The sequence below is a fragment of the Oncorhynchus kisutch genome, linkage group LG9, assembly GCF_002021735.2.
Source record: "Oncorhynchus kisutch isolate 150728-3 linkage group LG9, Okis_V2, whole genome shotgun sequence".
Taxonomy (NCBI): domain Eukaryota; kingdom Metazoa; phylum Chordata; class Actinopteri; order Salmoniformes; family Salmonidae; genus Oncorhynchus; species Oncorhynchus kisutch.
The window spans coordinates 11,154,399-11,180,400 of NC_034182.2; the positions used below are offsets into that span (position 1 = coordinate 11,154,399).

General features: G+C 44.4%; 1 protein-coding gene across 14 annotated transcripts in view; it reads left to right on the forward strand.

The window, feature by feature from the left end:
* The first annotated feature begins 360 nt into the window (after positions 1 to 360).
* The window catches only part of plekha5 (pleckstrin homology domain containing, family A member 5), a 145,135-nt gene continuing 119,493 nt past the window's right edge, over positions 361 to 26,002 (forward strand). For 8 of the 14 annotated variants that reach the window (XM_031831868.1, XM_031831865.1, XM_031831871.1 and 5 more), the window contains exons 1-3: positions 410 to 543; positions 655 to 731; positions 1,574 to 1,631. In XM_031831868.1, coding sequence (XP_031687728.1) covers positions 452 to 543; positions 655 to 731; positions 1,574 to 1,631 — 227 coding nt within the window. In that variant the 5' untranslated portion in view covers positions 410 to 451. Of the gene's footprint in view, positions 544 to 654; positions 732 to 1,573; positions 1,632 to 26,002 lie in introns of all 14 variants that reach the window. The other 6 variants (XM_031831864.1, XM_031831867.1, XM_020491069.2 and 3 more) reach the window with 5 other exon arrangements.

A 26,002-nucleotide genomic window follows, 5' to 3' on the forward strand; every position in this document is an offset into this window, starting at 1 on the left:
AGGTTCAAGGTTGACCTGGGATGGCATGTGTGATAATACGGACCATCCGCGTAAGCTATAGCACACTTGTGGGATGAGTATTCCATTGGTGAATTCAGTAGCCCTAGGCTACAAGGACATGCTGTACGGATTGATATTACTCAATGCCATATCTAATTGAATTTTACATCTTTAGCATGTAAATATCTGAGGTGGGCTATTTTTCTGAATCATAGGCTTGCTCTAGGCTATGCTTATATAGGCTAGTGTTTGTGCTCCTTAGTATGAACTTACAAACTATAATTTGTTTCAATAAAAGTTTGGAAAACAATGTAAAAACAGGAGGAGACCTCTCTACCATGCAAGCACGCTCCCGCCCCACAGAGGTTCCCCGCGCCCAGTTGCTAAGGTTTTCCCGAGTACGCGCCGACGGCACGGATACGCGCACTCCAGATTCCGTCCTCTGTTAGACATGGCGGCGGATCTAAACCCAGACTGGCTCTCTTGCCTGCCTTCTTCTTGGAGTTATGGGGTTACTCGGGACGGAAGGATATTCTTCTTCAAGTAAATATTCCCAGGATACAGCGCATGGAAGTGTATTGGCTTTGTTTCGACGCGTTTGATAATGTCTGTGTTATTTGCGTGTTCACCTTCTCCCCGTTTCTTACCCAACAGTGAAGAAGCCAAGAGTACGACCTGGCTGCATCCCGTCACCGGAGAGGCCGTCATAACGGGGCACAGAAAAACCCCAGGTAAAAACGGTTCTCGTAGAACTCTTCCATTCGTTACATACCGCAAGAGTCTCGGTTTTAAAGGGGTTCTGAAACCACGGAGAAACGTTGAGCGAAGACTCCCTACCGCAAGCAACAGCCGTCTCTCCCCTCTGCGCCAGGACCACCAAGTTGAGCCGCCAATTAACGTTAATTTTACCTAGGCATTGCGACAGACTTGTTGAAAGTTTCGTCACGTAGGCATTCACATTTAATAAACGAATAAATTCGTTTTTTACATTGTTTGCCACTTGCCATGGTTGTAGCCGAGACTAAGGCTTAAAGCCCGTAGTCGAAGCAGTGGGTAGTTATTTTGTAACAATTGTAACAACAGTTGTTGATAACATTATAAAATGAAACATTGATGCGAGACTTGCAACATATGTTTTTGTATTGTTGTGAAAATGACTCGCGGATAAGGATGTTATTGTTACCATTCCATATCCACCGCAATAGAGGGAAGACTTCGTGCGCGGAATGCATAGATCCTCACACTGTAAAAGCCTGCTTCTTAAGCATAGCCGATCTCACATTTTAATTGGCTCCTATCAATCCAATAAGTTGAATAACGGATACGAATGGAAATGACAATGAGGCTATTCTAACATCCGCACTAGGATATATCATTAATGGATAGCATAGCGGTAGGCTACAAATATTGCCAAAGGGGCTGGCGTGGGAAACTGTGTTTTCGGTCACGCGTAGATCTCTGCTCCTATCTCAACAGCCGCTTGTGTGTGTTGCGATTTATTTGTCTCGTAGCCTATTCATTACCCCCCCCCCCCCCTCTCCCCCTCTCTCTTCCCCCTCTCTTTCCCGCATAGATTTACCAACGGGATGGGAGGAGGGATATACGTTCGAAGGAGCCCGCTGCTTCATCAAGTGAGTTCGATTTTCAAAGCCACCGCGCTTTATGGGAAACACTTGATATTTGTCTTCTCGTACTGTTTGACGGCAGTTGAGATTTTCCCATTTTCTCCCTCTGACCTTCTGGAGTATACAGGAAATATCTCCTCCACATTCCCTCCTTATGAACACACACACACACACACACACACACACACACACACACACACACACACACACACACACACACACACACACACAGAGAGTTTGAGGTCTAGTTTTTCCTCAGAACAAGTCATTACTGTCTGTGATGGAGTTTGACAAGCCAGTGTGAATCAGGGCTGAACAGGCTTTACTTGTTGGTCTTTTTCCTTCGGGACACTACGCTGCTAGACCCTGTGTAAGTACATGTGTGTGTGCTCGCACCTGAGACACCGCGTTATTAAAAATTGGCTTGAGTTTGTTGAACATTCACATTTGGGTTGATAAGTCAGTGTTTGAGGAAACACATGTATATGATGTCTTAAGCCCTCCAGTGCTATTCAGTTGGCTTTGCTTCACCGCTGTCTCTTCTGGTTCTCTGCTATGGCCATTTGGAGAGTAGCAACTGACACATGCAGTGAGCTAATAGCGTGTGTTATAAATAGGTCCACTAACAGGAGTGTGTTTTGTATCTCAAGGCATACATACTGTATCGCTGTGCTGTGAATTAGTGGGTGTTTATTTTGTGTCACTGTCGGTGATTTCTCTCCTTCTTCCCCTGGATTATTACTATGGCATACTGCTGATGGCATGGACTCCAGTTGGACCGTAGGCTGAAGGAATGCAATGGGCTGAATCACTGTCACACTTCTAGATGGGGATATCTTTCTGAAACACAAAGAGCAGCATTTTGGACTGAGAACAATTAGGCCTATTTTGTTCAGTTTATGTTTTGGACAGCATTGCGTTGGCAGTGCATGGTGTGCTGTTTTGCAGTTTGCACTGCGCATGATTTAAAAAAATTCTTCTCAAATTCCTTGCCGGTCAGCCCATGTATTGGTCCATTATGCGGGCCTTATGCCCTCCAAGTCCCCTATGCTCTCCTACATCTCAAAAGGAACTTAATGCCCTTTGATAGTCCAATGCTAAGCCAAGAAGAGGGTTTAGAGAGATTGGACACAGAGATTTATGTCCCTCTCTTTCTCTCTGGTGTTGAAGTGGTCCCATGGGACCCAGACAGTGGGCCGCTGGAGTGAGTGTGTGTGTCACGACCCAGCCGGTGTCCTCGTGACTCCCGTTAATACACAGGGATTCTCCTCTCTGTTCCCCGTTGTCCAAGTGCACCTGGAGACAGAACCAATCCAAGGAGAAGTGTTAGATGTTTCCTTCTCTGTTTCAGTAAACACTCCCAAGAGTCAATACCCTGCCTAGTGCACACTCCCTGAAGTACACTAGTTCACAGACAGCTAGTATAGTGTAACCCAGTATGCACTCTAAGCCATTTGACTCAGACTCTGAACGCATGACCGAGCTAAACCCACTGGAGACTATGGAAGTGCCTCCCTCACTCCTCCCACCAGACAAAAACAGTCATTCAGGGCCCCCTACTCCCACTAAGAGAAATGTACTTTCTCTGGTAATTAAAAAAAACATCCCATTTCTTTCGGTATCCAACCTGGCTGGCCATGACATAACATATAAGACGTCAGCATAACGTTGCTTCAACTAGCTAATATTGCCCACTGGGATGTTGCTGCTGTGGTTGAGACCTTTAATGATCCGCCTAATGTGTCTGACCTCAGTGTGTCACGCTGGGCTTCTACAGTATTACCTCCGCAGCAGGTGGAAGGCTGCCAGAGATGAGGAATGATACAGTGCATGTATTATTCCTGGGCTGTGAGGAGTTGTGGAGGGGCTCTCTAAAGGACACACACACACACACACTTACTTTACAGATCCCATTCATTAACGGCCAGGGTTGCTTTCACCCAGCATCTTTAATTCACTTATCCCTCTCTCCCTTTAGCCTTCAGATATTTCTTCACTTGCGCACGCAGTAGGCCTGCATCCCAAATGGCCCCGATTTCCTATGTAGCACAGTACTTGTGACCAGGGCCCATAGGTCTCTGGTCAAAAGTGGTGCACTATATAGGGAAAAGGGTGCCATTTGGGACCTGCTGGATGGGCAGATGTATACACTTAGAGTAAAGGAAGAATGCCTACACACAGCAAATGCAGCTCCCAAGTGATTTGATATACCACTAACCACAATAGAGAACGTTTCAGCTAGCTGCAATAGCCTTCATAAGGGTGTTTTGGATGTGCGTATTACTCACACTGGGTGATGCGGTCCAAATGGCATCCTATTCCCTATGGGCCTTGGTCAAAAGTAGTGCACTCTATAGGGAACAGGTTGCCATTTGGGATATATTTCTTCACTTGCGCACGCAGTAGGCCTGCATCCCAAATGGCCCCGATTTCCTATGTAGCACAGTACTTGTGACCAGGGCCCATAGGTCTCTGGTCAAAAGTGGTGCACTATATAGGGAAAAGGGTGCCATTTGGGACCTGCTGGATGGGCAGATGTATACACTTAGAGTAAAGGAAGAATGCCTACACACAGCAAATGCAGCTCCCAAGTGATTTGATATACCACTAACCACAATAGAGAACGTTTCAGCTAGCTGCAATAGCCTTCATAAGGGTGTTTTGGATGTGCGTATTACTCACACTGGGTGATGCGGTCCAAATGGCATCCTATTCCCTATGGGCCTTGGTCAAAAGTAGTGCACTCTATAGGGAACAGGTTGCCATTTGGGATGCAACCTAGGAGTGGCAGAGAAAGCTGGATGAGGAGCCATGTTTAAGACCTGCAGTGTGGCTTCATTTCACTCTCCCTCCCCTGCTTCCCACGCTGGTTTCTTGAAGTGAGAGGAGGGGGAAGGAGGAATGAATGTGAATTGGGAAATGGTTGGAGGATATGACCTGTAACTGACACTTGGAGTGTAGGTGGGTAGGCAAAGAGAGCTAGTCAGACCGCCTTGGTAGACAGAGCTCTCCTGGCTTAGTTTGGCAGCTGGGGGAGTACTTAGGGAATACCACAAAATAAACAGTTAGAGAAACATGGCCTGCTCCCCTTCTCCTTCACGCCCACTGGTGAATAGCACTCTCCCATTGGAGGAGGATGAGAGGTGGAGGCTCTAGGCCCGGCTCAGATCAGGTTTTGGGGCTTATGCCTGTGTGTGTGGAGCCTACAGGCGAGGCCACAAAGCAGCATTAAGGAAAAGTGACATAGCTAGTAGTGGTCTCAGCTTTACTGCAGCACTCGCCATGGTGGAATCCTCAATGGGCTGCGTTTAATGAAACAAGCTGTGTTGTGAATCTAGATGCACCCTAAGGGATGGAGTTTCAGTTTGAGAATGGTGCTGCAAAGGAATAATGGCGAGAAAGGTTCCTGTGTGTCAGGCTGAAAAGAGCGATCAGATGGAGTTGAGTGGAGCGAGAGATGTAGAACGAGAGAGTGAGAACAAGAGAGTATCAAAAACAGTGACCTGATCAGATGGAGACCTAGATGGCTAGAGAGAGGTGTGTGTATGAGAGAGTGAGCTTTTTGAATAGAATAAGCTGTCAGGAGGAGACACAGGTCTTGCAGGTGTTTCCACCAGGATACAAGAGCCACTCATCTTTTCCTGGACATCTGTCAGCAGTGTGTGTACGTTTTGTGTCCACACACATTTCCACCTCTGGGATCATGTGAGCTGTGGTTGAACAGTTGGGACAGATCTATAAGTGGGTCGCTGGCTGGGTGGAGCTGCTACACAGATGAAAAGCTTCCTGTCTCGTTCGCTCACTCTTGCCCTAGCTCGCTCTCAACAGCGGGAGACGAGAGTAAGAATGGCCTGTAACATTTCTGTTGCTGATTGTTTTGACACTAGCATGTGATGACAGGCCCTCGTCAAAGCTGTTGCATGATTCACTAGAGACACTAAACTCTTATGGCTTTTCAGCAACTCTGTCCTATTGCTCATCAACTCCTCCCTAAACACAACACGTCTCTAGTTCCACGCCACAAGCCTCTCACAAGCCTCATTTTCTGCTTACAATAAGCTGCGAAAAGGCTGTTTAGCCAATCAATCTTATTTTGTAAAGCCATTTTTTTACATTGGCAGTTGTCCCCAAGTGCTTATACAGATACCCAGCCTAAAGCCCCAAAGAACAAGCAATGCAGATCTAGAAGCCGACTGTACAGTGCATCCCAAACGGCATCCTATTCCCTATATGGTGTACTACATTTTGACCAGGGCTCAAAAGTAGTGCACTACATATAGGGAGTAGGATGCCATTTGGGATGCAGACTTTGTGTTTGGCTGTGCTGCAACTAGGGTTGCAAAGGGTCGGAAACTTTCCAGACATTTTCCATGGGAAGTTAAGCCCGGGAATTTGGGAAATTTTGCTTAAGTTCATAAAAATAGTTGGCTAATAACGGTGAACTTTTTTTTGTGGGATACAAATAAGGCAATTCTAGGTCTTGTGGCATATTTTGGGTAAACTCCTTAATTCAATGGAATTGCAACCCTCTGCATGCACAGTGCATTCTTCCATCACATGTACAGCTGATTCTCAAGATCTTTCACATGACTGAGATGATATTGAGCCCACACTACTACACTGTCTGAGCCAAGGACTACATGCTTTCTGGTAAGTTTTGATTACAGTACTGGGTGGGCTGAATATAATTTACCTGACATACATGATTTTTGGTTTACTAGTAAATAGTAGCCTACAGCCAACCCCGTGTGGGTTTTAGCTTGCTTAAGCCTGCTTACTGAGGAGTGTTAATTCAACTGTTTTCATACATGTTTCATTTTAAATAATTTATCTTACAAAAGAGTTGTTTAATCTAACTGCTTAACTATTTATCTGTACATGGAATAGTTTTTTCCTTTGTATATATTTTTTACTCTTCTAATCTTTACAGGAAAATGCCACTGATGTGTGGAGACCATGTAGAAAAAGCTGTGTACATTTGCAAATACTGTGCCAAATCATATGTGAAGAATGCAACAAAGATGCAGAATCATCTGTCCAAGTGCATAAAGTTCTCTCTGCGCTCACAACAAGCAACCTCTGACCAAAGTCCCTCTACTTCTATTCGAGGTGAAAATGATGAATCGGACACCTTAACGATAGCAACAGCTTTTGACTCAATGGGGGAATGCAGTCAGAGAAATGCTGATGAATGTCTTGCTCGAGCTGTGTATGCAACTGGTTCACCTCTGATGCTCACAGGCAATGTGTATTGGAAGAGATTTCTGAATGTTCTTCGCCCAGTATACACCCCTCCAACCAGACATGCTTGATCTACTAATTTGCTGCATGCAGAGTTCAAGTGAAGGTCAAGCAAATCATAGAGAAAGCAGACTGTATTGCAATCATCTCTGATGGGTGGTCGAATATTTGTGGGCAAGGAATAATTAACTACATCTCCACCCCTCAACCAGTATTCTACAAGAGCACAGACACAAGGGACAACAAACACACCGGTCTCTATATTGCAGATGAGCTGAATACAGTCATCAATGACCTTGGACCACAGAAGGTATTTGCGCTGGTGATAGACAATGCTGTGAACATGAAGGCTGCTTGGTCTAAAGTGGAGTCCTACCCTCTCATTGAATCTTCTCCTCAAGGACATCATGGAACTGAAAACAAGGGGTACACTACTACAAGAGAGCCAAGGAAATGGTTAGGTCATTAAGTTATAGCAGCAATCTACCTCACCAAGCAAAGTGAGAAGAGTAAGAGCACCACATTGAAGCTGCCTAGCAACACCCACTGGGGTGGTGTTGTCATGTTTGACAGTCTCCTGAAGGGGAAGTAGTCTCTCCAAGAAATGGCCAAATCACTGTCTGCCGATATGGACAGCCCCATCAAGAGGATCCTCCTGGATGATGTATTTTGGGAGAGAGTGGTAAGCAGCCTGAAACTCCTGAAACCTATAGCAGTAGCCATTGCACAGATTGAGGGAGACAATGCCATACCGTCTGATGTTCAGACTCTGCTTGCAGATGTAAGAGAAGAAATCCGTACTGCCCTGCCCACTTCACTGTTGCTCCAAGCAGAGGAAACTGCAGTTCTGAAATGCATCAAAACGTGAAGACTTCTGCCTGAAGCCCATACACGCAGCAGCATACATGTTGGACCCCAAGTATGCTGGCAAGGGCATCCTGTCTGGTGCAGAGATCAACAAGGCCTATTGTGTCATCACTACCGTGTCTCGCCACCTTGGCCTGGATGAGGGCAAGGTTCTTGGCAGTCTGGCGAAGTACACTTCCAAGCAAGGGCTTTGGGACGGAGATGCAATATGGCAGTCGTGCCAACATATCTCATCAGCCACCTGGTGGAAGGGACTTTGTGGATCTGAGGCTCTTTCCCCTGTTGCCTCCATCATTCTCCAAATCCCTCCAACATCAGCCGCCTCAGTGCAACAGGTCCTTGTTTGGGAACACACACATCAAAGCACGCAACAGGCTGACCAATACAAGGGTTGAAAAATTGGTGGCCATCTGGGCATATTTGAGGCTTTTTGAGCCTGACAACGAGTCATCCTCAACAAGGTTAGAAAGTGATAGTGAAGATGAACATCAGATTCTGAGGCCTCAAGAGGTGGACATTGAGGAGGTCTAGGGAGAAGACATGGAAGCCTGAGTGGAAGACATCCAATGCTTTAGTTTCTAGACTATCATTTTACAGATGTATGTTGAAAATGTTTTTGGAAGATGCGATGGGTCATTGGCGATCATTCAAGTAATTTTCTTTTGTTGTTCAGTGAAATCATCCCATGTGAAGAGTCAGCTCATTTAATTAAAGTTAAATTTGTAACTAATTTTTTAAAATGTATTTCTATTGGAAGGATTACCTACTTATCATAATGTAAAAGGTTTATGTTTGTCTCCATATGATATGGTAAATATATCCAATGCAAAAAACATTACATTTAAATGGTATTAATATTAATTTGCATATATTCCCATTAATTCCAATGTATTCCCGTTAATTCCCACTGAAAGTTTCCACCTCTGAATATTCTCCAAAATGTGCATCTCCAGCTGCAGAAGAGTCCTTATTGAGTCATTTTCAGCCCTGGGTACCATTGCACTGCATACCCTAATCTGTGGTGGTACTATAATGGAGAATACATCTTTTCAACTTGAAATCTTAAGTTGTTATGACTGGCCATATCTATGAGTGAGTGATCTGTCAGTATCTAAGATATCATTGACCTGATTTACCATTAACATCCCACTCCTAGCCAGAGCTCATTGCAAAGCCTGAGTGTGTTCAATCCCTGCTTTTTATTTTTATACTTAATGAAAATCTCATTACACTTTATTATACACATACCATGAATACACAATTCCAATATACTAATACAGACTTCAATACACACATTTACTTGTAGCAGGACATGGACACATCTTACAAGCAGAGGGAGCGGTGTGCTCTGCCCCCAGGCCCGATGCAGAAACGCAGGCAGGACCACTTGATTCATGCCTGGCGCTAAAAGAGGAGAATGTAATGGACAACATTTAAGCCAATCACTCTCAGGTCAACGCTCATCTGACTGGCAAATCATTAAGTGTTGGATTCAGGGTCAGTTGTCTAGGTGCAACTCAGAGTGGTGAATGTACTGCTAGTTAATTCTACAGCAATTGCTAGATTAATGGATGAGGATACACCTTGTTTTGGATGGCCCAATAGAGGGAGAGAGCATTGGTCGCAGTCATGATTAATCAGACTATGGTAATCAGTAGTGTGTGTGTGAAGTGTGCACGTACCAAGGCTGTTGAAGATGTGAGGTGCTCCCCTGGTATGCCACTGTACTTCTGCGTACAGCTGTTTCGAGAGGGAGAGAGCGAGAGGGAGGAAGTTTGCAACAGCGGGTAGGAGGAGGGTGAGAGTGAGAGCTTGAGGCCCTGACTGTCTCTCCACAGGCAGTAACTTTTATTAAGTGAAAGCCTTTCCTCACTGCTCTGTTCTTTCCTCTGCAATGCTCTGTAGAATGTCCTTCCCTGCTGTGTCTGTCAATAGCAGGCTTAATGGTGTGTGCGTGCTCGCCTACCTGCGTGGGTGTGTTTGCATACTTTGCTCAATACTTTAGTCTGTTCATTGACGTGTCCCTTCTGCACTGTCCCCACTGCACTTGTAATGTCCTGAGTACTGCTGTCCGTTAGGACACTGAGGCTGTGTTGACACAGGCAGCCCAATTCAGTTTTTCTTTCCACTAATTGGTCTTTTGACCAGTCACATCAGATCTTTTCACACCAGATTTTTTTCCAGGGCTGATCTGATTGGTCAAAATACCAATTAGTGAAAAAAAGATCAGAATTGGGCTGCCTGTGTAAATGCTGCCAAAGTCTTGTTTACTTACCAGTGATCAGACGGGGAGCGATGTGAGCTAGTTGCCAGATACATGTTTACACTCCCGTACTCAGAGGAGGATTGGCCTCAGGAACTCTGGTTTAGGATAACCTAGCCAGGCTAGGATCTGGACAACTTCTCTGACCATGTGGAAACAAATACACTATGCTGTTGCTAGTGCTAATAGTGTTAATAAAAGCATAACATTTGGAAAGCATGCGAGCCTGTCCCGGCGACTTATTGGAAATGTAAAACGTTTAGCTGGATTCTAAAACACTGTTTTACAGAAATATAGCTCTGTGTTCTTTAAGAAGGGAATGATGTCCCCTAATACGCGTTGATCCACTCCACCATCATTCTCCCTCTCTCTCTGCGACGACAGATACGTTAGTTTCTAAGGAGCGATGATAAGAAAGCACTTGGGTACCTTGATCTCTCATCTACACAAAAATGAACAAGGTAATCTGCTCCTGAAGAAATACCAGATAATGTTTGAATCGTTAGTTGTTGCGGAGAACCAGACCTTACCGACCTGTTTGTTCAGCTGCGTTCATTGATCCTCCATGATCACACGACGCTGCTGTCTTAATCATGTGTGTCAGTAGAGGGCCATGAGTCTGACGTTTCATCTGTTTAAAGGTCCCATGACTACAGACGAGGAGGTGAACTGAAGGTGAACACTTTGCTGTTGGAGGGTTTTGATGCTGTTTGTTTCATCATGTTATCTCAGGATGAAGTCTCTGCTATTTGCTTAATGTCGGTCTTGTTGTTTCATCTAATTTATTTCTGTGGCACACCACAGGTAGAGCGCTGCGTTGGATTGTCTGGTGTTACTGCAGAGAGGAGCAGACCGTTATTTTACCTCTCTGCTCAGTCTGCAGCATTGGGAGGATGGAACACAGCTCAAAACACTTGCTAATGGCCTCACTGCACCAAAAGCAACACGGGATCGGATCATTAGCCCAATTTATCATCCAACTCTAGTCCTTGTCAATACAGATATTCTCTGGTGTAAGCGCTAACTGAAAAACAGAACGAATCCAAATTCCCGCTTGTGCCTCTATTAGATTAGGAGGGGCTTCAAAGGAGGATTCTGGAGGAATGGTGGAGACCTGACCTTGTGTAGCGTCTCATGGGAACCTCTGTGTGGCTGTAGGGCAGCTTTTCTCCCACTCAGGAGGACAAACGCTCACACTCTCACACAAAAACATAAGGCCTGTGGGATCAGGCCAATATTATAGAATTGGGTCATAATAATGGTGCCATTATATGATGGCTTGTTATTATGATATATCATTATTAGTGATGCACAGATATGACATTTTTGGCCGATACCGATATTTTCCTTGCCAAAAAAAACGATACCGATAACTGATATTTAAAATGTTTGTGGCCTTTCAAGCATTCTAGTACATTTTAAATAGTTAACACACATACACATGGATGCAGCAGTCTAAGGCATTGCATCTCAGTGCAAGAGGCGTCACTGCAGTCCCTGGTTCGAATCCAGGCTGTATCATATCCGTCCATGATTGGGAGTCCCATAGGGCGGCGCACAATTGGCCCAGTGTCGTCCGGCTGGGGTAGGCCGTCATTGTGAATAAGAATTTGTTCTTAACTAGTTAAATAAAGGTTACACACACACTGACCAAAAAGTTATTTAGTTGGCAGTTACGTATGTCCCCATTACCAGTAAAACGTAATCAAAACCTATTTCTTTCACTTACTTGCTGTGCTGTTTCGTTGTTCATTTGTTCAGTTGTTTCATTCTCAACCAGGATTTCTCATACTATGGAACGCCGCGAGGGTCTTTGTGTGTCAAATAACAGTAAATAAGCTTGTTGACCAATCAGGACCTGAATATGACTGCACATCACCTAATTTAATGCGTTCATAAATATTTTACGTAGTTATTACACATTGATTACTCTATCACTCGTATTTCATATATCACAGCGATTCATCGATACATATGCTATGATGCTGGTAAAGTTGTCTCGTGCACCTATAGTGCTGGTCATTAAAAAAAAAAAGCTAGGGAGCTCATTCTCCAAAAACATAGCAAAATAACATATTTTTCAGTAGCTTTATAGTTAGCTAGCTAACAATATAGCTAGGGGTCATCTAAAATAACCCTCATAAGACAGTTATTTGATTAATGGTGGTCGGACCCATCTAAACTCTGAAAAAAAATAAACGTCCCTTTTTCAGGACCCTGCCTTTCAAATATAATTCGTAAATATCCGAATAACTTCACAGATCTTCATTGTAAAAGGGTTTAAACACTGTTTCCCATGCTTGTTCAATGAACCATAAACTATTAATTAACATGCACCTGTGGAACTGTCATTAAGACTAACAGCTTACAGACTGTAGGCAATTAAGGTCAGTTATGAAAACTTAGGACACTAAAGAGGCCTTTCTACTGACTCTAAAAACACCAAAAGAAAGATGCCCAGGGTCCCTGCTCATCTGCGTGAACGTGCCTTAGGCATGCTGCAAGGAGGCATAAGGACTTCAGATGTGGCCAGGGCAATAAATTGCAATGTCCGTATTGTGAGACGCCTAAGACAGCGCTACAGGTAGACAGGACGGACAGCTGATTGTCCTCGCTGTGGCAGACCATGTGTAACATCACCTGCACAGGATCGGTACATCTGAACATCACACCTGTGGGACAGGTGTGATTTTCAGTTTTTGATTTGTTAAAAAAGTTTGAAATATCCAATAAATGTCGTTCCACTTCATGATTGTGTCCCACTTGTTGTTGATTCATCACAAAAAAATACAGTTTTATATCTTTATGTTTGAAGCCTGAATTGTGGCAAAAGGTCGCAAAGTTCAAGGGGGCCGAATACTTTCGCAAGGCACTGTAGGTACCAATTTAAAGCTAGCTACCCCAGAAGTTGTGGTCGAACAAATAATGCTTTATTACCAACGCGGCATTGTAAACACATCGTTCGTGCCCGGTGTTTGCTTGTTTGCAGACTTTTTTGGTGCAGCTTTGACAGTGCTACTGATAGTAGTGGTGGCACTTGGCTTGCACGTGCAAATTCAGAACACACAACATTCTATAATAGAACTGTTATTTGATGTGTCAAATTAAAAGCTTATTTAACACGTCTTATTGTCAAATAGTGTTATTTGACGTGTATCCTTTTTGACACTCAAAGACCCAAACAGCGTTCCATTGTATGGAGTCTCGCTGAGATTTTCTTACTCTACTTGTTGAATGCTCGATCCACACTGCAGACATTGTGGGCTAGGTTAGGAATGCTGTGTGGCACTTGTAGCGCAAAATGTTACGTGGCGTCATTACTTCATGCACCTACGTTAATGATATGCACGTCAGCTTTGACATCGGTTCTGCACATCTGCGTTAAACTAGACATCGGGCCGATACCGATGTTGGCATTTTTAGCTAATATCGTCCGATCCCGATATGTTCAACGATTTATATTGTGCATCCCTAATCATAATTGTGTAATGCGTGATAATATAGGTTATAGATTTGCCTAGAAAATCTTTTGAGATGACAAGCAGCAGAAGTGGAAGCATACCTGTCACAGACCTATTATTTGACCATGCTGGTCATTTACGAACATTTGAATATCTTGGCCATGTTCTGTTATAATCTCCACCCGGCACAGCCAGAAGAGGACTGGCCACCCCACATAGCCTGGTTCCTCTCTAGGTTTCTTCCTAGGTTTTGGCCTTTTTTGGGAGTTTTTCCTAGCCAACGTGCTTCAACACCTGCATTGCTTGCTGTTTGGGGTTTTAGGCTGGGTTTCTGTACAGCATTTTGAGATATCAGCTGATGTACGAAGGGCTATATAAATACATTTGATTTGATTTTGATTTGATAATATCTCATGGGAGAGACAGGCAAATGGAGAGTTATATTCACTCTAGTTTTCATGGACATTATGTCCTCTGGTTCTTTTCATTAGATCAACTCTGACAGCCTCTTTGGGTTAGACTGGTTCTAGGAGGCAGATGTTGACCCACTCAGCAGACTCACTGTGGCTGAAGAGCCAGTTGGTTGAAGGGGTATTCCAATCCTACCCTACGAGGGCCAGACTACTGCTGGTTTTGTTTTCTACCTGATAATGAATCGCACCCACCTGTTGTCCCAGGTCAAAATCTGTCCCTGATTAGAGGGGGAAAATGCATTGGAACTGGCTTTGAGGTCCATATTTGAGTGACAGCCTATGTTGGAAATGCTCTGAAGGTCTAGTTGATTGTAGGAGTAGGCCTAGATCTCTGTATTGGGCAGTCAGGTCTTTCTGTGTTATGGCTGATATTACATGGCCTGTGGTCAGTTATCCCCTCTGTTTTATGTTGTGGTCTGACATACGTGCCTGGCTACCCAGTCACCTTGCTCCGGCTAAACACTACGCCACGCCCACGGACGTTAGTTTCTTCTCTGCAATAAGTCTGGATCTGAGTACCTTCTCGACTTCCCGGGCCAGCTGATTGGTCCAGAAACCAATGGGTTGGGCCAGAGCCAGAACACACGTGGGTAAAGCGGCAGTTTGAAAATGTGTTAATGGCTTTGATCCCTTGATTAGAAACGATCCAATCGCTGATGACTTTGTTTTGTACAATGTCCCTCGTCACCACAAACGACTTGAATGATGGCAGTCTCAGAGTCAAGTATGTGGCGGACGACAGAGCAGCAGCAGAATCATTTATTGTGAGTTGTCAGGCTAATGAAATGCAGAGTCTGTGATTTGTTGTCGCTGAAATGGTTTTCTGGTCTGTGGTCTGTTGGCCAGTGATTTACTGCCCCTCCCTAGATGAGAGGCCCTCCCTCTGATCCACGGGAAGTCAGGCCCACAGGCTGCAGGAAACAGACTAATCTACTTCCTATCCATGTGCGAACGCTGTCATGGTAACTGCAGCTCTTCTGCCCCCTTCTCTCTCTTTTGTGGTCACCAATTCATATGGTTCAGTTTTTCTTCATGTCGCCAACCAAGCTTTTAAAACATGATATGATATCCATTTGTCCTGTCTGTCATGCTTGTCTGGAGCCGTGCCACAAGACAGGATGAACTGATAGTCCCCTAAGGTCAGTATAAACAGTCACTGTGAAATCAGACTGAACTGGACACAGATCCACAACAGACAAGACTGTTGGTGCTTCACACAGAGACTGTTTACTGCAGTCCAAGTCACGCTGTAATCAACTGTGTACCTTCAAACTGGATTGGGTCTGTCTACTGATACTGTGTGGGAATACGCTTTAATACGGAGAGTGTGGTGTGTCTGTCATTGCGTCTGTGTGACTGCATTATCCAAGCATCAGATTTGTCTTTGGAAAGTGGAAATTAAAGTCTCCCAGAAGGTGCCAGAATGCCAGGCAATCCATAGTGTTCAGCGGTGCAGTGGCTTGGGCTTTTCTCATCTGAGATTGGATGCTCTATCACCCCTCCCTCTTCCTGTGAGACCCAGGGATCAACTGTAATTAACACCACTGTTTCAACAGGGTGATAGAGCTCAATGGCTACACACACACAAACACACACACACTGCAACTAAGCCTCACTCATATTTGAGGTATTACGAAGAGAAGCATCTGCTTTGGATTACTGTACGTGATGATTCACAACCCAATATCCTCCACCCTTTACTATGAGTTTCTCCCTCAATCACTCCCAACTTTGAATTACTTTATTTTTGGACACACACACACACACACACACACGTCTGTTGGCTCTTAGTGATTCTGGTCAGGAAAAAAAACAATCTAGCCAACTGTAACCAAAGGAGAAAAAAACCTAGGAAAGTGCACAAACTGTAATTTTAGGTTCAATTGTTCATACTCTCAGCTATTCTGTAACCTTCTTAATGACTCTGGTCAGATAGCCTTCTTAACGACCTCAAAAAGTAATTGGCTGCTCAGCTGTCTGTAGGTGTCATAGTAATGCATCAAATCGTAGGTGTGATGCATTACATCACCTCCTGAGAGCCTTCACAATGGCCATTTGTGTTCGTATATTCACACATCTCTATCCCTCTCTGTGTTCCTCCATCACCTTCAGCACAATCCACATGGTGGAATTACTGGTGTGAATAAGGGTAGAGGTCCTATGCCATGCCCCATAATGTCTGCTAATAAGATATATTGATTGGAGAGGGAGGAAGAGAGAGAGCGCGCCATTACAGTTTCTAACTTAGCGTCCTTAGAGATGTGGAGTTTCTGTCTTCTGTCGAAAATAACTGGCGGGGAGTTTGAGAGGAGAGAAGTTCATCCAGCTGTGTCTTGTCTGTTTTAATGAACAAAATAACAACTGATTTACATGGCATAGGCCGCACAGACCAGTAACATCAACTCAAAATATTATATTCTTTTGAAAATAAATTGCATTAGTCGTATATAATGTTTCTTAGGACCTGCATAAACAAATTTAATAATGCATTTCTTTGTGAGGGTGAATGCTTTGCCACGCTTTAAATCATGAACATTCTGTTGTTGTTTTCCGACATCAAACTTGACCTTGTCATTATAAAAAAAAGTATAAACGCATCAAATAGCAACGTTACATGCTCACCCCCCCAAAAAAACTGTTTATAAATGTATTTTTCAATCCAACAAGCCAGGCAACTAAAATAAACTTTCTCGACAATGTTTTGGTTCATTGCTATCCATCTCATATAATTACCAGAACATATCTGACAACGTTTTACGTTGAACTCTAGTCAACCTTTTTTTTAAATTCACCGTACCGGGAAAATGAACACATTACAAGGTAATTATTTCCAAGTATGATGAGCTGCTAACTTACTGTTGCGAATGTGACGAATGAAAGCGGGTCTGAATTTAAACAGAGGAATTTAGGACATGTTACTGTCTCCTCAGGTTACCATGACAACGGGCGCATCAACCGGGTCAAAGTTGAATGTCTCTTGCTCCTTGCCGGGTATAGCGATGGCTATATAAAAGGCAAACGCTGACAAGATGTAAAAATGGGGCTATTTGAAAGGGGATCATATAAACATTGCCCAATTGTTTTTGACAGGCAACATACCATGAATCCTATGTGAAAGGAGCAGGAGAATCCCACAGTCCTTGTATGGCAACACACAGCAGGTGTGTGTGTGTGTGTGTGTGTGTGTGTGTGTGTGTGTGTGTGTGTGTGTGTGTGGCCGTCTCTCCTGTGGTGAAGTGAGGGAAGAGGTCATCAGGCTCATGGGTTGTCCAGGTTATCCAGGGGCATACACAAAACACAGATGTGTGTGACTGCCTGCTTGCCTGCCTGTGTGTGTTAGGCCAAACAAAAGACAGAATCTCAGGATAGGAAGGGCATGACTCATCTCTCAGTGAATCTCAATGCCATTGTTTGTGGATCAGTCATATAATCTAGAAGACTAACATAAATAAAACAGATGCTTGCAGCTGCACTCTCCTCCAGTTCCATCCACACAGTGTTTGCCTTTCTATTCCATCCCTTGTGTTTCCTGACCTTGTCTGTCGTTTGTGTGTGTGTGCGACTGTGTGTGATTCCAGTACATTATGTCCTGTTGGTCAGAGAGGGGTTAGTATAGGCGGCCCAGTGCCAAATAACAGCTGAAACTAACAAAGTCCTCTTGACCAGATACAACTGGGTCTAGGTTCCCCGTGGATCTCTGAGTCACCAACATCAAAACCTCATCCCAAATACTTTCCTGCCTCAGGGCCTGGACAGCTTGCTATCTATCATCGACGGAAAAATGAATTCCCATGTTAGCCTTACATTCTCCTGTAAAATGTTTTGATTATCTGTCCGACAATTGAAGCTCAACAGAAGTTGGGTGATGCAACAGGACAACAACCCAAAACACAGAAGTAAATCAACAACAGAAAAGGCTTCAATAGAAGAAAATACGCCTTCTGGAGGGGCCCAGTCAGAGCCCTGATCTCAAGCCGATTGAGATGCTGTGGCATGACCTCGAGCGGTTTCCACCAGACATCCAAAGAATATTTCTGAACTGAAACAGTTTTGTAAAGCGGAATGGTCTAATAATTCCTCCTGACTGTTGTGCAGGTCTGGAACGGAACTACAGAAAACGTTTGGTTGAGGTTATTGCTGCCAAAGTAGAGTGAACCCGTTATTAAATCCAAGGGTGCACATACTTTTCCCACCCTACACTGTGAATGTTTACACGGTGTGTTCAATAAAGACATGAAAACGTATCATTGTTTGTTTGTGTTATTTTAAGTAGACTGTGTTTGTCTATTGTTGTGACCTAGATGAAGATCAGATCAAATTTTATGACCGATTTATGCAGAAAGGTTCACATACGTATTCTTGCCACTGTAAGTACCATTTGTATCGCCATATGGTCAAAGTAACAGACATGTTTTCCCGTGAATCATTGGGTTGATCTACATGAGATGATGCGACTTTGGCTCCCTTTGAAAACCTCCCCTCTTTTTCTGCTGCCTCTGTAATAGCTGGGCTGATGCCTCCAAAGTTGGAGAGCTTGGCTTTCTGTTTACTCTGTGCCCAGGCCCCATGCAGGCCTCCCAGAACAGGGCCTATACATTTCAGATGGTGGGTTTATAGTTCTGGCTATAGTCCTCCCAGTGAATGTACTAATCCAACTCAGTGTATCAGCCCCAGTCTTGGCCCGCTCACTACCCACCAGCAGCCTGACACCAGGGCCGAGCCCAGAGATAGGGCACATGCTGAGGCTGAGAGGGATTTATTAAATAGGTAATGGACTACACTGCCTAGCTTTGTAATGATCAGGGGGATCTGCATATGCCGCCTGCAAGGCTTTTGATGATTCTGAAAATTCCAATCTGTGTTGGCAACTGGTTTGGACTGTTTCTCTGAGTGGTTTTCAATATGGTAATGTTCTAAATCTGTTTTCATCATGCAATCAGATGGATTGAATAGAGAAAAACAAACGGAATGAGAGCAATAAAAGGGATTGTTGAGGTGAAGCTTGAAGCTGGTCTCTGTAGCTACCAGAATCAATTGAAATGTTTCTGGCTCTGCATTAAAAAGGAGTTTGTTTATCGATAGGCAGTGCAAAATACAGACGCTTGCCATTTCATAGTTCTATTTTGGGATGTTTTTCAGGAATTATTTTTTTATGGCTTTGAATGTGAAAAATCTTTTGTTTCAGAACTGGAAATATAGCTTTGAGAATTCTTTGTCTATGGTTGCCTTAGGGCCAAGCCAAAAGATAAGTGAAGGATTGTTATCTCTAGGATGTCTCTCCAACAGTGTGTGTGCATATGCAAGCGCATTTGTTTTACTGTCCATACAGATGTACAGTTGGTTGTGTGTGTGTGTGTGGCAGGGTCATTGGGTTTGGTGTTGAGCTGTGCCATCCAATGACACCCAAAGGTGAAACAAGGTACCCATCATCACATTTCTAAATGGCTGCCAAGCTTTCATGACAGTGTCTATTTTTCTGCAGTGCTATATGCTGTGTACAACAACTGACCAATACATATTAGATCCTTCCACCACAAATGGGATGCCAATTACGGGGAAGGTGGATGAGAGATCACTGAGATTGGAGCTACATGGGTTGACCTATAGGCCTACAGTTCTGTTACTGTCGAGGGTAATATAGCCCCACAGTGGAGGTGTCATAATACCCATAGAATCTAGCGGTCAAACAGGGAAATTGTTCCAATCGTTTATCCACCATTCATTTTTCCCATAGGGGATTTTAGAAACACTTAGAATAAGGGCTGTGTTGTGTGTAGGCTTACCCTGGCGTGACGTTTTGATAACTGTGTAAATCTCTCTCGGACAAGGGGACTTTTATCAGATAGCTATTATCTATTCAGCTCTATTTACTCAGATTTTGAACATGCTTGAAATTCCTGCCAGCTCCTGCACGCCATCTTTAGCTGACACCTTTGCTAACAGGTATTGTGTCAATTTAAAACTTGCCCAAGACAGTTCCCAGAATGGTCCATTTAAATGAATGTAGCCAATTTATTCATTGCTCAATGAATGAGTTAATCCAGAGATTCTTACCTATGCCTCGATTCGGCAGTCTCATCCAGAGCATAATGGCATTTGTAGTTCTGTATGATTGCCACATTAGCATTTCATTTTTGGGGGGGTAAATACAGGTAAATATATTGATAAAAGTCGCCTTGTCCAAGAGAGACTTCCACGGTTATCAAAATGTCACGTCAGGTTAAACCTACACAAAACACAGCCCTTATCTTAAGGATTTCTAATGGCGGAAAAATGAAAGGTAGAAAAACTATTGGAACCATTTCCCTGTTTGACCGCTAGGTTTTAGGGGTATTATGACTCATACTTTGGCACTCTGACGTGTGTGTATAATGAGGTTAGCTGAAGTAATATGGTTCTAATCAGGGGTTCAATGGCACCTGGAGGAGATGCCTAGTAAGGCTGTTGATTTACAGTTGACAGCCTTCTTATTGCTGATTTCGCTCTTTTTTTCTCTCTCTTTCTCTCTATTTTATCTCTTTCTTACTCTCTTTCTCTATCTGTCTACCGGTCTCCTTCTCCTCTTTCACTATGAAAAGATAATGGTTGTTTTAATTAGACTACATTGGCTAAGTGAATTACTGTCAGTCAGGTTGAAATGGAAAATCAAGTTGAATATAATTGTGTATTCACATCCTCGTACATCTGGGATGGACCAGTGAGGCTTCAAGGTGATAGTTTATAGAGGACAGCTCTCGCTCTCAAACTGCTCAGAGGAGAAGAGAAGAGAGAAGGAGGAGAGGTGAATGGGAGGGGAGAGAAATACACTGCTCTAGCTCCCCGCTCATAAAAGTAAGGAAAAGTGGCTTTGGCCAGTGGATAAGACATTTATCTCACAAACATGATATTTTAATGGATCCGAAATGTACTACTGATTATGTGCAGCTTGTACCTCCTCTGTGGGAACAGGCTGTATGTTCCCCCCCCCCCCCCCCTCCTCAGTCAGAATAGATTTAGCTTTACACACTTTCAGTGGGAATCAGATCATGTCATTTGCATTGAAAAACGGCTACGGTACACGCGCGCAAACGCACACGCACAGCTAGAATAACCTGCCTCTAGGCACTCCTGACTGACCTCGGCCCCGGTTGAAATCAGCATTGTAGATACTGTAGAAATACAGCGTGTATCTGTGTATCTCTGTGTGTGTGTGTGTGTGTCATGGAAATCCAGCAGCCTTAAATATTTCACAAGTGTTCCACCACCAGACTCATTAAACCAGATTAGGTCGCTCTGAATTCTGAATCAGAGACACTGAGAGTGGAGGGACTCTGCATGATAATCACAGCACAGACACACACTTTGACCTGTGTCATTATGAGCCTGTCCCATATACATTTTAATGCAGGATTGATCCTTCTTTCCTCCCTTCCTTGAGCTGGCCTAATCACTGATCTGACACGACCTGGTTGTTGAAACGAATGTAGTGAACCTTGATTACACCTAGAAGGGAATGGCACCCTATTCCTTGTGTGGTACACTTGGTGCCCACGAGCCTCAGGAGGTTTGAGTTAAAAAAATTGGACCTACAGTTGAAGTCGGAATTTTACATACACTTAGGTTGGAGTCATTGAAACTCATTTTTCAACCACTCCGCACATTTCTTGTGAACAAACTATAGTTTTGGCAAGTCAGTTAGGACATCTACTTTGTGCATGACACAAGTAATTTTTCCAACAATTGTTTACAGACAGATTATTTCACTTATAATTCACTGTATCTCAATTCCAGTGGATCAGAAGTTTACATAAACTAAGTTGACTGTGCCTTTAATCAGCTTGGAAAATTCCAGAAAACGATGTCATGGCTTTAGAAGCTTCTGATAGGCTAATTGACATAATTTTAGTCAATTGGAGGTGTACCTGTGGATGTATTTCAAGGCCTACCTTCAAACTCAGTGCCTCTTTGCTTGACATCCTGGGAAAATCAAAAGAAATCAGCCAAAACCTCAGAAAATTAATTGTAGACCTCCACAAGTCTGGTTCATCCCTGGGAGCAATTTCCAAATGCCTGAAGGTACCACGTTCATCTGTACAAACAATAGTACGCAAGTATAAACACCATGGGACCACGCAGCCGTCATACCGCTCAGGAAGGAGACGCGTTCTGTCTCCTAGAGAAGAACGTACTTTGGTGCGAAAAGTGCAAATCAATCCCAGAACAACAGCAAAGGACCTTGTGAAGATGCTGGAGGAAACTGGTACAAAAGTATCTATATCCACAGTAGAATAAGTACTATATCGACATAACCTGAAAGGCTGCTCAGCAAGGAAGAAGCCACTGTTCAAAAACCGCCATTAAAAAGCCAGACTACGGCTTGCAACTGCACTTGTGGACAAAGATGGTACTTTTTGGAGAAATGTCCTCTGATTAAACAAAAATAGAACTGTTTGGCCATAATGACCATCGTTATGTTTGGAGGAAAAAGGGTTGATTAAAAACTGAAAAACTGAGTTTAAATGTATTTGGCTAAGGTGTATGTAAATTTCCGACAAAATTTCCAACTGTATATATTTTCAAATTACCACCCTTTTTCTGGCCTGCAATTTGATTTAGCCAAACACATCGGTCCCAAAAAATTGTGGCCCTCCATTCAATTTTGAAATCCCGACGTGACCCTTTTGCCCGAAAAGTTTGCCCGCCCCTGGTCTGTGGTGAGTAAAGTATAATTTGAGACGTTCTCTGAAGCCGTGAACATACAGTACTGTCTGTGCTGTGCTCTATATATAGAATGACAGTAAACACACGTAGGTGTGTAGGAGTAGGGACACGTGTTTAGTCAGTGTGTGTATCTTCTACTTAGGCTTAGTTACCAGCGTGTCGATCAGGGACAATATTGAATTACAGAGTCAATATAAAGGGCCTTGCCTCACTGATTGACAGTCCTTCCACACAATGATGTTAGTGCCGTTGCTTTACTTGTAATCTGTAGCATGATCCCTGTGTGTGTGTGTGTGTGTGTGTTGTGCGCTCCTTTGAACTTTTTGTCTTTTCCCTGACAAAAGACCTGTATAAATAGCACATTGTTCTGAACGCATGTCTTACCTTGTGACTGTAGCGTGCCGAAATACAACCACAAGTCCTCTGGATGTTTCACATTGGTTTGAGTCTACAGAACCAATTATAGATGCTCACATCAGGGCTACCCCTCTGCTCCGCCTTCCCTCTAGTCCTAGAGAATAACCTGCCAGGCTTTGATGTGATACTTCTCTCTGTGTGTGTGTGGGCTTCTTACTCGGAGTTCTGTCCTCTGTTAAAGATTACTTTTGTATTTTTAAAGAGCAGGCCCATGATCTAAGGGTGACGGGCCCACACACAAACCCTTAACAAAGTCTTCTTCACACACTCTGAGCAGTGTCATTAGCAGTACAGTCCCAGGGAGCTGTCTCCTCATTCACCTACTCTGCTCTGTGCTCGACGCCCGTGGACCCGCAATCTAACCACAGATGTTTCTGGAGGCATCATCACGACGTACAAGCTGTGAGCCACCAGTCTCTGGCCGTGGCATTGGTCTCAGAGCAGTGGGGACACTGTGTAGAGTGTTTCGGTAGGGAGATTGACAAGATGTGTGCTCACGTGCATATCGCATATGCGAGTGTGTGTGTGTGTGTGTCTGCAGAAGCTAACAGTGTGGTGTTACCTAGGATCAAGCAGATGTACGAACTCCCTTCACCTCCTCTACAACATCTCCCTCATACGTCCTGCCAGACCAGACGGAGTAAGATTTCTTATTCGCTGATAAGTAATTGGCCTGCCCGGCAGGCTGGCGAGGTGAACTTATGTGCTTTACAGGATCTCACTCATGGCTGCTGCTGGAATGGAATCAGAAAAATGGCTTCATCACCAGGAGTAGTGATGTAAGTGTGGGATGGAAGATGACTCGGCTAAAAGCTGTGAAAAAGTTTGGACAACTTCTGCTTCTTGGCTGTGAGGGCAAGAGGGGATATTAGATTGGTTTCCTAATGGAGATCAAGAAAAGAAAAGAGAAGCTGGGTTTAGAGTGGCTTTGATATGAGAGGAGAGAAGGCGAGAGGAGAGGACACGTTCTAAGCTGAGGGGGAAGAGTTTGGCAGATGCTGTATGCCTCTGTAATGAGATGTGGTTGTTCTCTCTGTCAGCTTAGTGTCATAGCTGTGCCTTTCTGGCTTTCCCTCTCTCCGCCTCTTTCTCGCTCTCGCGCTCTCTCTCCCTCTTACCCTTTCCCATTCTTTCTTTCCTCTCTCCCCCCTCTCAATCTCTCCATCTCTCGCCTCTCTCTCTCTCACCCTCTCTCTTTATTTCACCCGTCTCTCCCCCGCCTATCGCCAAAGATCTCCGCTGCGGCCAGTTGAGTTTGTCACTGTGTGGGAGATGCTGGTTGGTTTTTATCCATGTTTAGCTGGGGCCTCCTGCGCGTCTATGGTGGAATACACACCATGCCTGGAGAATACGGCGCTCCGCTGAAGAGAATAGCCCCTCTACTGCTAATGATGTTACGTAAGACAGGGTAAATCCATTGTGTGAGGTAACAGAGGAGAGGAAGATAGGAGGCATGAAGAAGGCTTAAAGGAGAGACTGAGGGAACGAGGCGGACAGCGAGTGCGTAGTTGTGCTGTACTGAAAGAACAAGAGGGTCAAACTGGTGCCAGAGTTTCCTCCAATCCCGTTCTAGAGAGGCGGGTGGTTAGTCCTCAAACCGCCTGAGAAGAGGTGCTGCTAAATGCAACCTGCTATCTATTATCTGCTATCTATTATCAGTAGCCCTATTGTATTGCACCACTCACAGACAGATGCTGCACTATAGCTGCCTCTCTGTTAGTCTCAAGAGGCTTCAGTATGGATGCAACATGACTTGTAACAACAACCCGGTACTGGGGCTACTTAGTGGTGCTATGAATCGACGTGGCTCCTATCTCCTTCTGTTCCCCCTCTGTAGCTTCTGATGTGCCCACTACCACAGGCCTAACTGTAGTCTCTGAGCTAAGCTACTCAGAGAATGGATATTGGCAGTGGATGCTGAAAAGTGTGTGTGACTTTAACAAAAACATCAGTCATATTACTCAGTCCTTCCCACACCCTCTGGTGATGGTGGGCTGTGACCGCTTTATACAGTTGTTTGGGGGACTAGAACCCACCTCTGTGATTCCTGCTGTTCAACCAGGTCTTTTGGTTGTGCACGCCTTCCCTGACGGTGTGTGATGCACTTGTCTGACTGTGTTCATGTGCGACTGCTCAGTTGCCTCTTGTTCCACATGTCTGTTCTCTCTTTGCGTTGTGTACCATACCGCCTGTAGCCTGGGTGGGTGGCAGGTAGCCTAGCGGTCCGAGCGTTGGGCCAGTAACCGAAAGGTTGCTAATTTGATTTCCCCAAGCCGACGAGGTGAAAAGTCGGTTGGTCTATCACTGGACTCTAATGGCTCTAGGGTCGCCGTCGATCATGGCTGATCCCTGGCCGTGACGAATGTCACTGGAGCTCGAAGGACAATCATCCAACACCTTCACCATCAAACTCATCTGTTCCACCCCACCTCTCTAGAATCCTGACACTGTCTCCACCGGCTGGGAGAGACGACCCAAATGAGTCCGAATGCAACAGAAGCCACCTCAGAGGAGAGAAATGATGGTTCTAATTACTAAACCTAACAGCAGAGGATGGAGCAGAATGACATTGAGCCGTAGCTATAGTACAGTGGAGAGGAGAGTCACCTGACAGACTGGATCACTCAGGGGAGCGTAGTACACGGGAACAATATCAACATTGGACCAGCGTGTTAGCAGTGTGGTGGATACATCAACACAAGCATCACGCTATAGTTCTCCCAGGCAGCTTATATTGCAGGGAGAGTATATGGGTGGTTAAAGTTGAGGTCTTTGTGACCACCTCACTAACTTCCCTCACCAGGCCGACCCCTGATACAACCATGGTCACTGCCACCTAATCATCCCCAGCTTCCACTTTGACTCTTGGAACTCTTGTCCGGGTTGTTGCCGTCGATGAGAAAAGTATCAAACTACCTGGTATGAAAAGGGTTGAACAACAACTTCAAAATACAC